The 18,843-nt window shown below is 38.6% G+C and overlaps 1 protein-coding gene across 6 annotated transcripts in view; it reads left to right on the forward strand.

The window, feature by feature from the left end:
• Positions 1–18,843, forward strand: part of iqsec1b (IQ motif and Sec7 domain ArfGEF 1b) — a 207,658-nt gene that overhangs the window by 173,708 nt on the left and 15,107 nt on the right. For 5 of the 6 annotated variants that reach the window (XM_065241197.2, XM_065241203.2, XM_065241202.2 and 2 more), the window contains 3 exons: positions 14,940–15,213; positions 16,290–17,551; positions 18,438–18,599. In XM_065241197.2, coding sequence (XP_065097269.1) covers positions 14,940–15,213; positions 16,290–17,551; positions 18,438–18,599 — 1,698 coding nt within the window. Of the gene's footprint in view, positions 1–6,083; positions 6,466–14,939; positions 15,214–16,289; positions 17,552–18,437; positions 18,600–18,843 lie in introns of those variants that run through there. The other variant, XM_065241200.2, reaches the window with a different exon arrangement.

Raw genomic sequence — 18,843 nt, forward strand, 5'->3', positions numbered from 1 at the left:
CGAAACAAACTACACAATCAGAACCTGTACGTATTTCTGAAGGAGGGACTTTATAGGACAAGGAAGACATCAGGCCGCTTTGAGGACAATGAAAACAGCACTATAGGATTAAGTATATTGCGTAAAAAAAATACTGTTTTTTTACACACGAAACATAAACACATGTTATATTAGGCACCATAAACACAATCATAGCTTCAAAAACACAGGACAAACGGGACCTTTAAAACATTTACCTCTACCGTCCATGTGTTTAGCCTACTGAAGCTGCTTGGCACTCCACACAGACAGCGTCTTTTCACTGTCTGCTTCTTTTATCCGCTGAAAGATGGCAGTGTGAGGGTCATTTATCAGACAGCTGAATGAAGTCTCAGACTGCCCACTGTCAGCCCTCAGGCAATCTGTATCACTGAGTTTTGACAGCTGCCGTGCAGATCTTCAGCTGTAGATGGCGCTACTCTGTCCTTACAAAAAGCAGCAGACAGAGAGCATACTGTAACACATCCTCCAAACTGTGTATTTAGACTCCGCCTCTGTGGTCATTTTAAATGTGAGGGAACGTCTGGGGTTTGATAATGTCTGAGCATGTCCACCAAACTTCCCTGGCTTGTTTGTTTGTGCTTTGCTTGCAGAACAGCTCTGTATCTGTATTCACATTTGCCTCGAACTGCATTTAAAGGACAGAGATTAGGAAGATTAAACGCTCTAATTTCCTGTTGCTTTCTAAACATTGAACAGAATTGAATTTTTTGTTACAACAGCACCATATAATGTAATTGCTTGCGCTGTTTTAGCAAGGCTTTTCTATAATTAGGAAAGAGTTTGTTGGTGGTTTCCAAAAGGTCATTTAGAGATGTTACAAAAGTGTACTTGTGTGTGTACAAAAAGTTGCGTCTGTCTGCTGTAAACGTGCACAGGAAATACGCGCATTGCAATCGCAGTGTTCCTATAGCTGAACCGGTAATACATTGCATTAGAAGCACAAAAGGTCATGGGAACACAAATGCATGGCTTAAAGGAAAACACCACCGTTTTTCAATATTTTACTATGTTCTTACCTCAACTTAGACGATTTAATACATACCTATCTTTTTTCAATGCGTGCACTTAATGTTTGTACAGCGCATTGTGAATGTGTTAGCATTTAGCCTAGCCCCATTCATTCCTTAGGATCCAAACAGGGATGAATTTAGAACCACCCAAAAATGTCCAAGTTTTTCCTATTTAAAGACTGTAACATGAGTAGTTACACGAGTAAGTATGATGGCACAAAATAAAAACATGTATCTGCTTAAAAAAATCGCCACGTTTTATTTTGTGCCACCATACTTTCTAACTACTTATGTACAGTAACACACTTTAAATAAGGAAAACATTGAAGTGTTTGGTGGCTTCTAAATGCATCCCTGTTTTGGATCCTAAGGAATGAATGGGGCTAGGCTAAATCATAAAACTCATGAAACTCTGTACAAAGATTAAGTGCATGCATTTGTCTAAATTAAGGTAAGAACATAGTAAAATATTGAAAAACGGTGGTGTTTTCCTATAATTGCACAAAAGCATATAATGTTCATTTTTACCATTTTTTTGTTGATTTTGTTATGCTTTTATGTGTCATTTTAACCATTATCTGTCATTTTGTGTTAAAATAAACACAAGTTGTGTTAAACTGTAACACAAAATGTGTTGTTTCAATAAAAACACAAAGATGTGTGTATTCTTGAAAAACACATTAAGTGTGTTGTCCCTAAACTAACACTGATTGTGTTGCTGTTAACACATCCGTTTTAAGAGTGTAAATGCAAATATAATGAAATACTTGTAAGTTTTATGACATAAAAATTGTGTTCAAATATTGGTATTCAAAAATGAAATGTCACTTAAAATAAAATAATAATAATTTAAATAATTTTGAAAAAATAAGAATTGTATCCCATAATGTAAAGGATACAATTTAACTGAATGGGCAACAAAGCTGTCAGTCACTCACATTTTGTCTTAAATCTGGGAAAGTCATACAGTATGAGTTTGAAACAACATGATAAACATGATACTGATGTTATGTTTTTGAGCCTTAATATACTACATTATACTACAATTTGAATGATATTTGCTGATGTTTTTAATAAAAAACATCAATTTATGAAAAAACTTCCTATCTGATTGCTCCTGCATGGTTTATGTGATAAGCCTATGGTTTGCGAATAGTCAATGTCTAGCATCAGTGCATTAGTGCCAACACAGCAGCTTTAAAGCCACGAAATAGGATCTGTGTGGCATTACAGGCCGAAGCTCAATACAGATAAGCTGGAATCATTGGTAGATGTTTCGATATGTCCGTCAATACACCTCTGCAGTATTCTGCTCAATACCCCAATGATGTGTCCTCCAATGCATTTGCTCCATTATCACTGCTGAAGACACAGAGAAACGAATGAGACACGAAAAGCAAACCCCATAAAAATCATCTGGCCCTTTAAAATGTCCATTTCCTTTGTAGGGAAGCTGTTTCATGTTTTAGTCATCGGACAAAACTGTTTATAACAGACAACGGCTCACTTAATGCTTTGCAGCGGGCCAAAGAAAGACCGTGCTGGAGGGCCACACTTGGGCACGATCCTTCAGGGATCAGGGATTAAAGCGATGAGAGAAGCCAAAAGCAGGGTTTGAGGCCACTGCAGTGCACTTCCTAGCCATGTGATGGGGGAAGAGATGGGAATTTCAAACCGAGGTCAACATAACCAGATCAAAGCAAATCTTTAGGCACGTTTGAATGTCCCAATATACACAAAGTTAATACAATTTGTCGGTAATCTTTATAAACTAAACAGGAAATGATTATCCGTCAATCAGGAAGCGCTTGTAGCTTGCTCAGATTAAGCCGGTTATATGTTGCCGGGGGAAGATTAATAGTGTTCGGTTTAGTACCAGCTTTATCTTGGGAAGGATATTGCATGATGGGAAATCGTATTTATGACTACATTAAGCAAACCGTGCACAGTTTAAAAGCTGTTTGTAGACGAAGAACAAACGGTTTTTCGTGATAAACCGAGCCATGTCTGCAATAAACCGTAATTTTACTGTCCACTATACGCTGACTAGTTGTTTTTCAGTTTGTTTGATCAGGTTTAAAAACAGTGCAAGAAGCACTTAGCTCAGGATGATTTAATGGTCACTAAATTACAGCAGGACCTACAGGCAAACATGATGTATGTGTCTGTGTCTCAGAGCCGGGTTGGCATATAATTATGTGTACATGAAATGAGGTTGAAGTGCATTGTAAACCCATGTTAAGTGCCTAGGGATGATAATTCAAATCATTGTGGACTGTTTTGTAATTGTTGTTATTGTTTTGTAGCTTTATAGGTTGCAGACAGTCTCCATCTCTTATTTCACATAAAATACAAAAAGGCATCTTGGGAAGGAAATAAATTCATTAAAATGCATCTTTTCTGATCATTTTATCCGTACTGTAAACAACTGTAATTGTACACCACAAGACAAAATCCATTCAGCATAGCACACTCTGGATTAGTGTCACTGCAGATTCAACAATGAGGTTTTTCCAGACAGACATAGCTCGGAGATTAAGCGCTGTGTAGAGATGAAATCAGACCTGGAGTGACAAAACAGACACATTGGCTCTGTCGTCTCTCTCTCTCGAGTTCACAGAAGGCTCAGTTGTTTGTCGGCTCAAACCGCACGCCGAAAATAGAAATGAAAGAATAAGTGACAGCTGGTTGGAAATGGCAGGAATAAATAGTAAATGGGTCCTTGCGGCTTCAAAACAGGTGACAGATTTAGAAAACAGTGAGTTGGATATAAAAAGCGCTTCGTTGGTGCAGTTGGAGTCAAGGTCTTGTGTTAAATGTAAACTTAAAGAGCTCCAATGGTCCGGTTCACGATTTTACATTTCCTTTGGTGTGTAAGTGCATATAAGTACATGTTAATGATATGCAAAAGGTACCATCTCCAACGTAAATCTTGGACTACAACAAACACACGGATTGTATGCAACAGTTTACTTCCTGGGCTTGTTGATGTAGACAAGACCGACTTAATCACAATCCCTCCCGCTTCGGACTCACAGCCTGTAAGTTAACTCCTGTTAGCATTGCATTGTGAACGAATCTTTCAAACATGCTAAGGAGCGTTGCATTTCCGGCGGACCTCCGAGGTATTCAGGCCAATCACAATGTACAGATTATCTGGCCAATTTTTTTTCCTGGTTGTACTACCAAAGAAATAGACTTTACATGACCAGTATGGTGTTTCAGCTCATATGGCCACAGATAAGTGAACCTAGAGCCAAGCAAATAAATTTGTCACACTACTTTCACTTTGACAAGCAGGAAAGATTTTATTGCTCCCAGAGCCTTTTAGCATTAAAAGATTTGAAGACTTCAGTAATGAACTCTGTCAGGTGCTTCTGACAGCACCTTTGAAAATCCCAGTAACCTGCCGCTTTGTGTAAGCCAAAGCAATGTATAATGGACTGACTTCATCTCATGTTTAAATCTTACAAAACAGCTTTTTCGCCATTTCTGCATGTGTTCGTCATGGTCACAGATCATTTGGCGATCTCTTGAAGCCGAGGAGGGTCTGGATTTTGGGATTGCGTCACTTTATGATTCATTGTTCCTGAACACATGACTCATCTGACTCATTAGATGTCCCTACTCTCCAATGGCTTTATTTTTTCCTTGTGTGCTGAACGTGGTCAGAAAACTCTCCAGGGTTTAAGAGATAACAGGCATGAAATGATTAAAAGAACATATGGGGGTAAGAAAATAGTCCTTTTGTAAAATCTAATCATTTTTATACAAAGTTTCCGAATTTATTTTAAAAGATTGAATTTATTACACTGATGCTGAGTCATTACTAGGCCTTTTTAACAGTGTGAAATGATTCCTGTTGTGACATTCCCGTTCTGCTTTGCACATCAAAACCAAAGCTAAAGATATGTTTGACAAAGAGCACATGTACATCTTGAGGCTACCACATAAGAACAGATGTGGATCTGACTTTCTGGACCCCATTGGTCCAATTTGAACCTGCTTTAGAGTTCCTGCAGGGAGTCTTGGCTCAGGAAGAGAATCGGGAACAGAGGAAATAAGTGAGGCCCTCTCCAGGGAACCACTTTGAGCAGTTTTACTTCAATGAGAGAACATCATTACCTTTCAACCGTTAGACACCAAGCATCATGTCGCCACCAGCACCTGGGAGCTATTCGTGTCGTTCCTCCTTATTTTTTTGATGACACTCCTAAAACTCTCCACCTGAGAAGTTATTTTTGAAACGGATAGCGATTTATCTGAACACAACACTGTATATTCTGCACAGCAGCATATTTGGGTGGGTGATAGCATCTGGGCTTTGCCTGAGTGACGCCCATTGTTTAGGTAATGATGTCAGAAAGGAAATGCGTAAGCCGGGCCGCCCTCCTTATGTAAGGGAGGAGAAAAACGAGGGAAAGATTATAGAGATGTTATTCAAAGCCTAAATTATAAATATGGAGTGTGTTTTCAACCTCTCTTTAAGTAGACAACAGAGCCCTGTCTGTGAAAAAAAGGCGTCAGCTGGACATTTTCCTGTTCTTCGGAAGGTTTTAAGGTTTTTCACAATGATGCTTTTTACATTTAAGTCACGAGGAATATGCACACGATCCTAAACCACATCATTAGGAGTCACAAATTAGAAGGTTCAAGATGTGTTTTAAAGACGCCCATCATGGGTGTGTTAACTGGCAGGGTTAATGTGCGGCCGTTGACGGAATAGAGTAACAACCGCTTTCTGGCTGCACTTTTTAACGTCTTGTCTGGAGCACGTCTGTTACACTATGAGCTCATGTTACTGCTGTCTTTGAAACCCGAGAGAGAGAGAACGAGAGCACAACTTCCTGCATCCAACTTATCCAGCTTTAGTTCATCTGGCTATTTATAGACCCACATCCTTTATCATTCCAAAGGGGCTTCCCACTTTTCATTGCTTTCCGACCTACGCTTATTTGGCCGAGACTGTTCTGCACCCTGGATGTTCATTTCTCCACCACATCCCAAACCTCCATCCTCCAATCCAGACTCGGCAGGCTGGCCCGTTCCCTCCTCTTTGGGTCAAGCTCATCGTTTATATTCCCGCCATCATGTAATTAGTTTTCCGGACTGTGGAATTCCCTCCCCTTCCCCACACAGCCGCTGCATGCTGTACACCCCTCACGGCACCCCATCCACAAAGTCTAAGGGAGCAGGGAAAAAGGAAGAGAGAGTAGACGTGCGCGCAGGAGAGAGGGACTTCAGACGGAGTTACGCCATGGCTCTTTTTTTCCTATGAGACGGCTTTGCCTGGCGAGGAAATGGGCAGCCACGGGCCAAAAAGATGTTGATGTTTGTAGGGATCAGAGATCAACATGTGGTGTTTGCACTGTGCTTCAGACAAGAGCCAGTCTTTACTGGAACTGGGGAGCTGGTAAGCTTTCTGTGTGTGTGTGTGTGTGTGTGTGTGTGTGTGTGTGTGTGTGTGTGTGTGCGCGCGCGCGCGTGTGTGTATGGAAGAATGTATCTATAAGAGTTTTCCCCCAGTGTGTTCTGTTATGCATTGGGTGTAGCTTTGTAACTGGGTGTGCTGTTCAGTAGATCACCAATGTTTTGAGAGAGAAGCAGTGAGATCCAACTCAGTGGTTCTTTGTTTCTTTACCTGCTTTGAATTATGGGGGATCTTCCAGTATTGCGTAAACCCTTCCATTGTAACTCTACACACACTTTTGCTTCTAGTTGTGCAATTGAGTGACATCTTTCAGTTCATTGTATGCTATTTAATTTAATTAATGCTATTCCATTCAAATTCTCAAAACGTGGCTTATGCTTGTTATTTTTATCACAATTTCAAGGTTTCTGATTGGTTTATTGCTTTGTGATGTTGTATTTGGTAACACTTTATAATAATAATGCATTAGCTGACTATTAACTAACAATAAACAATACTTCTTAGTTTATGTTAGTGGAAAACACTAGTGTTTTTCAATATTTTAGTATGTTTTATCTCAACTAAGATGAATTGATACATACCTATCTTTTTTCAATGCCTGCACTTTTAATCTTTGAACAGCGCCTCGTGAATGTGTAAGTATTTAGCCTAGCCCCATTCATTCATATGGCTCCAAACAGGGATGAATTTAGAAGCTAACAAACAGAAGCTTTTTCCCTATTTAAAGACACATGTAGGGATGCACCGATACTGATACTGGTATCGGGTATCGGCCTCGATACCACATTTTCTAAAGTACTCGTACTCGTTAAAAGACCCCCGATACCTGGAATCGAGACCATGGTCTGAGAAATGTCTATGTTTGAGCGTCGTGTAAGGGGTTAATGCCTCTTGTGTTGTCCAAAAAGGCAGAGTTTACAACAAACTGGAAAACTAGTCCTTTGTTTTTTTGTTAAATTATATGACTAAAGCTGTTACCTGTAAATTTAAATCATGTTTTTTATTAAGTACTCTGTATCGGTATCGGCAAGTACTGAAATGCAAGTACTCGTACTCGTACTCGTATTCCAAAAAAGTGGTATCGGTGCATCCCTAGACACATGTTACATGAGTAGTTACACGAGTAAGTATGGTGGCACAAAATAAAAGTTTTGTTTGGAGCCATAGGATTGAATGGGGCTAGGCTAAATGCTAACACATTCAAGAAGCGCTGTACAAAGATTAAAAGTGCACACATAGAAAAAAGATAGGTATGTATTAATTCATCTAAGTTGAGGTAAAACATAGTAAAATTTTGAAAAACTGTGGTGTTTTCCTTTAATTCCAGCATTTACTAATACATTTTAAAATCAAAAGTTGTAAATGTTAACATTAGTTAATGCACAATGAACTAAAATGAACAATTATATTGAAATTAATTAACATTAACAAAGATTAATAAATGCTGACAATGATATTTTTCATTGTTAGTTCATTTTATCTTATGCACTTACTAAAGTGTTACCATTATGTCTATCCATTACAATTTAGGCATCTAAATATGTGAATCAAAATTTGTCAGAAAAATATATAACATGTTTTAATGTCTGTGATGAATGTTTATTGTTTATAATTAATAAAAATACAAGAGTTTGTGATCTGCGCATCTACAGTATTTCTCGCTGCTCCTCTGCAGCTCAGGCATGGAAAGGTGCCAAGATGGCACGGCCACCAAAATAATTAAATCTTATGAATCATAACAGACAGCTCAATATTTATATTATGTATAACAGCCACAGTAAATTAATATAAAACCCGGAATAAGCTTGGTGATGTTATTAAAACAAGCTTTATTTAAACAAGGAGCGCTTTATGTGAGATTTCGGAGCATTTCCCAGTCATAAACAGGGCTGCATTCATGCTACGTTCCACACTTGTGAATGGACCCTGGACTGGACTGGTCCTTAAATGCTCTCAAACTGGGAATTAATCACTAGCTTAGAAAAAACTACTAAACGTGTCATGTGAGGTCAAGCTTGGACTGGCCTGGCGGCTGATCTGATATGTCCCATTATACTGTGCATTAATTTGCTGTTAATTGTTAATTAGTTCAACTAGTAATTGTTTTTAATCCAGCATTCAATAATGAATCAAATTGACTTAAATGACTACAGTTCGCCTCACCTTCAGTGCACATATTTGAACATAGTAAGTGTATGTTTCTAACGCAGTGGAAAAGTCTGCATAATGTCTCTCAGGTGACATTATTTGGGTGTGTGATCACATTTTCCCAGCACAGTCAAGCATGAGGCTCAGCTTTTGTAGAAATGGATTGAAAAGACTTGCTGTTGTCAATATGTACTGTAGTTAGAAAGAAGCTTCTCCACATTGAAGCTTGTGACAAATAAGAGCCTCTATTAATCCAGAATACATGGAGGCTTTTGTGTTAATGCCAAAAAAGAGGGAGATATTTATTGGAATTAACAGTGATTTTGGTAAAGTTGTAAAGCAGGGAAGTATTGTGCTACGTGCTGTCCTTCATAGATAACCCTTTTGTTTACCTTCCTTTTGCATTTATTGTACTTTTTTGAGGATGTATGTTGTTACGTAACTCTACAATAAGTTTGTTTTAAACCGTATAATGCCCGATATATGATACAGAATAGTAAAAATTAGATGTCAAAGGTGGTCATGGACTTTTAGAGTTTATGAAAAAGTTTATAAACACTCAGAAGATGCTTGAAAATGGTGGGCACATTACTTTCTGCAAGGCTACATAAGACTCCGTATCCATACCACAGCTTCACAGTAAATCAAGTTTCAATAAGCTCAGCAGAACAGACTGCCAATGAGGAAAATCTTTGATCAATTATATTTTTACGTAAGAAACACACACATCTCTGCTACAAATCACTATTTGAAGTTTGTTTCTATTACTTACCATTCTTGGACACCAAATGTGACAGAAGTGCAAACGCTACAAGGTGGGGTTAATTGTAACAGGCAGGGGGTTAGTTGTAACACTTGCTAAAAATTAAGTTTGCAGGCAAATATTTTAATACTCTTTTTTCTATATACCTGAAGTGGATATTGTTTATATATCTGTCTATAATAGACAGGTATCCACATTGTATTCATTCATCCAGCCTTTTTCTAACAATAGTTCAATTACAATGGATACAAATGTCTAAATATGTGAGAAAAAGCAGCACAATTATGACAAAAAAAAAAACATTTTTATATGTGACCCTGTCTGTAAAAACCATACTACAGTTTCAAAATCAAATTCTGAGATAATGAAAATAAAAGTCAGATTTTAGCCATTCATTTCATAATGATTTTAATCTTTGACGTGACCTTATTCAATCAATATTAAAGATATGAACAAAATACATTTTGACACATGATTTTTGATAAGACGGGCACATTTATTTTGTTGGCCCCAGCAGTAATTCATGTGTACCCTATTTAAAACAACGGCAAGAATTACGCCAATGTTAGCTGTTTTCATATCGTAAGTGCTGAGTGGTTAGTTGTAACACAGCGTTACATCTAACCTCACTGGTGGAAATATTTTCAAGCCTACCAAAAAAGTTGCTAAGAGCTGCAGACATATTTCAAAACGATGCTATGTTTTAGTCAACAAGACACTGATTAATATGACATAACATTGGTTTTCTTACACACCCAACTCAGAAACCGAAAAAACATATGATGAAAATATTTACTTAGATGCCACCAAAACACTCTTTCATCAATAACTCTCTGGAAAAACATTAAACCTTTCCATAAATTTGCGTGAGAATATCGTGAAAATATTACGGGAAAAACAAATCACTCAACGCTGTGTAACAATGTAAATGGTCCATGTTACAACTGACCCCGTGTTTGTTTTTGCCCTGCTCACCCCTCCTGAATTATGGATGCAAATATAAATTTATGTTATACTGTGCATCGTATACAACTTACTGCTAGTTTATTATTTCAGTAATATAATATTTAATAGTAATAGTATTGCCAGCAATTACGCTGTAGGGCATAAAGGCGTGAATTTAAGATTGTTTTTGGTTTTTATTTAAAAACACATAGGACAAGAGTGTATGTTATTTCTGTGAACTCTAGTAAGCAGAACAAGAGACACAACATTTCAATTCTGTCAGATCTTCACCCGTCTTATTAGCACTTGTGTCAGAACGTCCCTCATCTCTATAAGCTGGACGTCTCCCATTGAGACTAGTCCTATATATCATCCTACTGACTAATTGGACCCACTGGACAACCTCTAGTACTTTCCAAACTGTTTGAAGTTATGGATTTATCCTCAGTTGTCTTCACACTTGGCTTGGATGATGAAAATCAGCCATTTTTATATAGTAAACTACATTTTGGGTGTTCAATAAAATACTGAATCTTTGTTAAACGAATAGAGAGAAAAAGTTGCGTAATAATTTACCCACCCTTATGTTATTCCAAACCCGTTTGACAAAAAATATGATTTTCTTAATGAATATTCAAACTGTTCAGTGCTAAAAAGGAGAAAAAGTACTATAAAAGGCTCAAATAGAAGCTAGCCTGCATTTCTTTTAGGAATGAAATCGTTTACATCCTTGTTTTCAACAACAATGCAGCACTTTGTTCAATTAAAGCAAGTTTTCACCTCATTAAATTCAATTTGTTGCTGTGTTCATGGTCTTATAAAATAACATGAGGCAGAAAATTAAAATGAGAGCTGGGTTGCCAGTCATTCAGCTTTATTCCTCCTAGTCATTAAATGTAATGAAACAGCTTTGAGTATTTGGATTATGAAATGGTATCCTCTGGTATTTCAACACACCTATTGTGAAATTTGTTCACTTTAAACATTTTGAATTTGTTTTTATGTATTTCTTTGCATCCATTCTCAATCAAGTCATCCTGCATGGTCGCCAGACTTTATATTGCTGTCCCAATAACTGCGACATTTCCAGACGCTATCATCTATCACGGTTTAGAGGGCGTCAGACTTTGGTAACACTGTGGGTCTCCTTAGAGACGCGAGAAGGCAAAATGAAAATTGTATTTGCTGGCAACCTTTCTCAGGGACCTGCTGAGACCTCTTTCAGGCGGCATCAGATGACGAAAGTCATTTAATTCCGATGGCCTCGGTGCCGAGATGAGAAATTAACTGCCAGATTCATCATCTGAATTACCATAGTGTGTGCCTTGCTCCGTGTTTTCATATAATGTACAATCATACATACAAGACACGTCCATCATGCTTTATTACCTATCACTGTGGCTGCAGTATGTGCGTGCACACAAAATTATACCACAGTGATACCCTTTACATCTATATATATAACTTATTACACTTCCCCATCCTAGCCCTTCATTAACACTGGCTTTTTGGAGAGCACCAGGTGTGCTTTATATGCGCTCCCTGACTCCGGGTCATGTGTTCAGGTAGCATTCCCATTCAGAGACTCCCCGGAGTGCTCAGCATGATAAAACTGGCTGGACTATGAAATGTGTGCGACTGGTTTGTGCAGTCACTCCTTATGCACTCAACGCAACAGCTTTAAACTGGCCTAGGCTGGTTTGTTGGTCATAACTCATTCAAGCTGGTCTAGCCTAAACTCTCTACATCTTTAAATGTCGTGGTTGTAAATCGATACGTCGTCATGCTATCATCTGTGACTCATGGAATCCATTTCCAAATTATTTTCTCTAGAGGTGTATGACCTGTCTCTGCCCAGTCAACCCAACCTCTCCCAGGAATATAGTCTATGTTTTTTTATATTGACATCACAGCATTAGCTCCAGCACTGTATTGGGGTTTCATCAGCTCAGTAGAGCGTGCCCCAGAGGATATTGCTTGTTGCTCTAAAGTCAAACTACACCGAGCTCTATTATTGTTTTACCTGAGATTTGATACACCTGTGTCAAGCGCTCCGACTTCCTCATACTGTATATTCACTCCTGCCCGACTTCCTCTTTACAGAACAAATTCAATCAATCTGTGTCACTGTTTTCATCTCTGTAATACTGCACGCTCTACTGCACACTTTTTTTTTATTGAAAGAAGAGCATTTGATCTGGGAAGTTTATCTGCTACCACTTACTGTAGTTGATGTTAGGAACTCACAAACACATGAAACGTACTATAAGCTAGTGATTGCCAACCATGGTTTGTATTCCTGAATCAACATTCTTGGAACAACATTTCAATCAACCAATAAGATTGAAGGGATAGGCTATTTTCATTCATTCAGAGTGACTAACAGTTCATTAAGTCTTTGGGTCATTCTAAAGAAACGTCCACTTTTGGTATGGCAAGATATCTTAAAATGTATTTCTTTTTCTAACATTTAAACTTAGAACACATTATTAGATTACTCTTTGACTTTATAAGTAAACATAAATGACAGCTTAATGATTTTTTGTGTGCATGTACTTCAAGACTGCATTTTTTGTCACTGGTGTTACCTTACTTCTTTAGCAATATTAAAGGTGTTTATTAAATTTTTTTTCAGCTTTAAAGCTTAATTCTTAAGTGTAGCAAAATTCAATGATTCAAATTTATCATCATGTCACATGTGAAAGATTTTATTTAATGTGAAAGAAAAAAAAACACAGTAACACCAGTGACACAACAAATCACCAGTCACTGGTGTTACTAATCTTCACTGCTGTTACCCATAAGGAAGGTAACACCAGTGACAGTAACACCATTGACAATTTTCACGAAAACTGCATTTTACAAAATTTCTGCTGCAAAGTATCAAATCACATGTTGTCAATCATTGTATATTCCCTAAATTAAGTAGTATAATCCATTTGTATTATAGTTTTCCTAACAATAAAGAAGGTCATACCAGTGACTTAAACTAAATGCTTCATATGAAATCATGAGATAAATGAGAAGATTTTTAATAACTGAAAAGAGGCAGTGGACTTATATAGGCGTCTCTTCATAGATCTCCAGGAAATTGATAAAGGAACTCAAGTGATGTCATCAGTATGATTTTTATTTTTAAAAAAAAGAGCTTTTTTGTTAAACGGCAAGTGACACAACTACAGGTGACCACTACTTTCATTATATATTTTATAATATTAATTTAGCATTTTGTCTTTAAATGTAATTTACATCATATATTTAATAGTTATGGACACATTATTGTATTTTAAATGGAAGAAAACACTTTTTTGATCTCAAAATAAAGCATTTTCGCTCTGTACATGACTGTGGGGACAAGCACTTCTGTGGTGCTTGGAATTCTAATATTAATTAATAAAAATCTAATATTGCTACATTGATGGCTCAAGAAGGTGTAATTGTTCAAATAACAAATTGTTTCATTTTAAAATATACAAAATTGTAAACCTAAAGGGTGTTTCAAGCGTAATATTTCTGTAAAGGCTAGGGACAGAAAAATTGACATTTCCGTAGAATTACTCCTATACATTTGCACAATCCTCTACCCATTGAGCTGCAGGAACATCTAACTTTGCATGGTTGCCAGGAAAAGATCTAGAAACATCTCCTACTTGTAAAAATCAGATACATTCACCTGTCACAGATGCAACCTATATTGTATTCTATTCAAATACGTCACAATGTACTTTGACCGTCCCAAGCAATCACATTTGACTAAGGCGTGGTGGAAGTGTGTGTGATAGTGTGTTTTGATATGTTTACATATTTGACATGCTTTTCTTTTTGACGTTGCCTTGAGCATCAAAAGTCATTTGTTGAAGCAGGTGTTAAGAGGTAGGAGTTATGTTGTTGATTCCCTATGGTATGGATAGTGGTGTTTGGTATATTACAAGTATGTACATGACATCTGACATGAGATTGACATGAGAAGGTTTATTTTTTGGCATGCAGTACCAAAGGATTTTAAAACTTGTATTGTCCTGTATGCAATGGATGTTATAAGTTTTATTTGAAACTAATCAATGCTGATTGATTAAACAATAATATCTTAAAGATAATGTAATGTTGCGGAAGACTCTTTAATAAATGTCCAATATCTATTGAATTCGGTCTGTAGTAATTGTTAGTTATTCTTTTAACATTTATATTTATTCCCAAAAATATGTATTTGTTTATATATATACACTGTACTGTATTCCCTTATGAACGAGATCGTGCCGTATTGTGTTTCTATAAACAGAATGGTTTGCTTTTATACCTCACAATGGAGTCAAAGTACAGCTTGTAAACACGTCTACAGAATTGTGGGAGTGGTTCATGTGAATTGCAGTGAACTTTGACTTACGTATTTCTGTTATTTGTATTGAACTGTCAGTATCTTCTTCTTAATATAAAGAGAAATTTTACAACTTTGCGCCATTAAGTAGAGTTCGGAGAATTTTTTAATTCCTACTCGTAGTCCAATGCTGGGCCGTGGAGGTGTTTATTCCTTGAAATGTGCTTGGTTGGCTGTATGTTAATGTGCACTATGAAACTTACACTTTCACTTTTCTCTGTACAGTGTGGAAGGTGAGGCTTCGGGTGGCGAGGTGGGTCCATCTCTGGAGAACAGCGGTGGTTACATTCGAGGGCCGGTGAGCCGCAGCGCCATCATCAGCGGTGAGCATTTTGACGGCCAACCGTTGTATGCTCACGAGGTACGGCAACGTCCACGACGACCCAAGCTCCAGCATTCCCAGTCCATCCTACGGAAACAGGCGGAGGAGGAGGCCATCAAACGGTCCCGATCGCTATCCGAGAGCTATGAGCTTTCCACCGACCTCCAAGACAAACAGGTACAGTTCCTCAAGATTTTTGGAAGGCTACCATGAATACATAAACGCTCCTTTAACTATTTGGATTAACAGCAGGATGAGCCTTTTTGGTGGAAGTGTGGTGTGTATTGATGTGCCCTGTGGTTTTATTTTATCCATAGTTTAGCTGGACATACTTCCTCTCAAAGATCTGTGCAAATAAATCTAGTGTGAATAATAATTGCTTAAAGGGATATTTCACCCAAAAAAGAGTTTCTGTTGAACACAAAAGAAGATATTTTGATAAATGATGGTAAGCTCAAAGCTGATGGGTACCCAATGACATCCATAGTAGGGAAAAACAAGTCAAAATGGGTACCGTCAACTATGTGGTTACTACCATTTATCAAAATATTTATTTTGTGTTCAACAGTAGATACCTCATACGGGTTTAGAACAACATAAGGGTGAATAAGTGATGACAGAATGTTCATTTTTAAGCGAACTATCCCTTTAAGGTTGCTTGTGGTCATAAGTGACTGCATTTACTTCCTTCATATGCAGAAAATCAATATACCCAAAGGCGTATCTGCGATCAATGATAGCCTTGTAGGATTTGAGAGATTAGATTCATAACTCAATCTGGGAGAGTAGTTCATATTCAGAGCACCGGTTGTGGGACTATCCAGAGGCGTGCTGCCCACCAACTCTGTTCGAGGTTCCCACAGAGCTGAGAAATGTGATTAGTTCTACTTTCTTCAGGCCAAAATAGGCTTGAGCTGGCATTAGGAAAGGGAGTAGGTTACGACGGATGATTTGGGTACCGTGCTAAAGGCATTTTGCAGTCCACAATGCCTTTATAAGGCATGAAAGGGTAGTGATGAGTTTCATCCATCCTACCTGGCAAAATCAACAGCTTGTATAGTAAATATCACGTCTAGGTATAATTTATGTGGCTTGCCATTTTTGGCTTGAGGTTTGGTCAAGTCACATTTGTCACTCTGGCTATTCAAGTCTCGCCAATAAATTCTGCTAGACTAAACAAGGGAGGAAATTAACATGTTTGGCTACAGTTCGCTACTGTCACTAAAAGTGTATATCCTTATGTGTTTCCGCAGGTGGAAATGCTGGAGCGCAAGTATGGGGGGCGCTTTATAACCCGACATGCGGCACGCACAATCCAGACTGCCTTTCGCCAATATCAGATGAACAAGAACTTTGAACGCCTCAGGAGTTCCATGTCGGAGAATCGAATGTCCAGACGTATAGTTTTGTCCAATATGAGAATGCAGTTTTCTTTTGAAGGACCTGAAAAAGTCCACAGTTCATACTTCGAGGGTAAGCAGGTGTCCCTAACCGATGAAGGTTCTAAACTAGGTGCCCTGGTGCAGTCGGAGCGAAGTGAAATGGTCCCCACCAACATGAAGTCCCCAGCTGTCCAGAGTGATTTCACAGACGCCATCACAGAGCTAGAAGACGTTTTTTCTCGGCAAGTAAAGTCGCTGGCAGAATCGATAGATGATGCTCTAAACTGTCGCAGCCTACACGGAGACGAGGGTCAGCCTGAGCCAACCAGAGGTCATCCGAACTTAGATCAAGAAGTTACTTACCAAGTCAAACCTTCTCACAGCAGTGACCATCGTAAACGAGATGAGATGACTGCTTCATACAGCGATGTGACGCTTTATATAGACGAAGAAGAGCTTTCCTCTCCTCTTCCTTTATCGCAATCAGTCGAAAGACCTTCTAGCACAGAGTCAGACCTCCGGTTACGTTCTTTAAACTCCTCGCAGGACTATTGGCCACTGGTTCATAAGGACGATAAAGGCGACACGGACACTAGTTGCCGTAGCACCCCGTCTCTGGAGTGTCAAGAGCAGAGACTGAGGATAGACCACCTTCCCTTACTGACTATCGAACCTCCCAGCGATAGCTCGGTTGAGCTAAGCGACCGCTCTGACCGAAGCTCGGTCAAGAGGCAGAACGCTTACGATAGAGGTATCACCAGTCAGCAGGGCAGCCCTAAACACATACCCTCTCACGCGCTCCCACCGAGAGGACCTTCGCGGGATGACGATGCACCTCGGCATCGTCCACGGCAACTTGAGAGCCACCTGGCAATCAACGGCACCGCGAACCGCCAGAGCAAATCCGAGTCCGATTTCTCCGACGGGGATAATGACAGCATCAACAGTACTTCCAATTCCAATGACACCATCAACTGCAGTTCAGAGTCCTCGTCCAGGGATAGCCTTAGAGAGCAGACGCTAAGTAAGCAAACGTATCACAAGGAGACGCGCAACAGCTGGGACTCGCCCGCGTTCAGCAACGATATCATTCGGAAGAGGCACTACCGCATTGGCCTGAATCTTTTCAACAAGTAGGTGGAATTCGTGAATGTTCGCTTTTGTGGTTTGAAAGAGATTATGTGATTTGATTCAACCTTGGGTTTTCGATTTACTGCTCAAATTTGAAAAAACTGATTGTATTAATACATTTGATCTCTGACATTCCAGTTTTGACTGATGATTTTTATTAGCACCAGAGTCGTGCTAATAGAAGATTGCAGTGTGCGAACAATACTGTGAACTAATGTTTATTCAATTACTGTTTTAACCCAAGCACACATCATTCAATAGATGCGTGTTTTCCTCTTACAAGCATTCATTATAATTTTAGATCTGTTATGTATTCATTGTGTGCCTGTGGGCGTGCATGCGATGCTGTTTGTTTGATTGTCACTCAGTGCTTTAAATTTGATTAGCGATCAAACAATTACAGTCGTGATGAGAGCATCATTAGTTTGCTAGGTTGCTGATCAGTTCATTTAGGATCAAGAAAAACAGCACAAATGTCCCTGTAAAGCCACAACCATTTGCCACTGAACTCTGTGTACTAGACTAAACAACTTTAATTCTTTTTAAGCGCCTTGCAATGGCAGAGAGATTATCTGCGAGCATGCATTTTGATTCGGTAATCATGGGGTCCTTTCAATCGGAATTCATTTCTCGCATAAAGTGCTTGTTTGAAGCTGGTCTGCAGGAACATGCATCTCTATGCATATTTTTGCGCTAATGCATGTGCGGTTGAACGTGTTTGTTCATTTTCAAGCTTTGTTTAAAGTGGAAGGCTCTAATCTTGGATTACACTGGGCCTTTAAGATCCTTTTAATCTTGTGTGGTAATAAACGCATACTTGATTTAAGAAATCCTTGGTGACTTTTTCCAGCACACTTGGATGAAACTTTCTTCTTTTATTGTCTCCAGGAAGCCAGAGAAAGGTATCCAATACCTGATCGAGCGAGGATTTGTCCCAGACACACCTGTGGGCGTTGCCCACTTCCTGTTACAGAGGAAGGGGCTGAGCCGGCAGATGATTGGCGAGTTCTTGGGCAACAGACAGAAGCAGTTCAACAGAGATGTTCTTGAGTATGTTTATTAATATTTGGTTAGGAAAAATTAAACAATAACTAAATCATTTACTGTAGCCTGTAAAACTTGCTTTGATCTTTGTTAAACTTAACCTTCTAAGACCCAAGCTTTGGTTTGGCTTGCATTTTAGATTTCTTACAGCTATTTGGGGTTAGGAAGAACCAATAAATATAATAACCAAATATTTTTCTTTGAACATGAAGCAGTGTAATTGTCCACGTTTGTGTACAACAGGTTCCAG

Source organism: Paramisgurnus dabryanus, chromosome 14 (assembly GCF_030506205.2).
Source record: "Paramisgurnus dabryanus chromosome 14, PD_genome_1.1, whole genome shotgun sequence".
Taxonomy (NCBI): Eukaryota; Metazoa; Chordata; class Actinopteri; order Cypriniformes; family Cobitidae; genus Paramisgurnus; species Paramisgurnus dabryanus.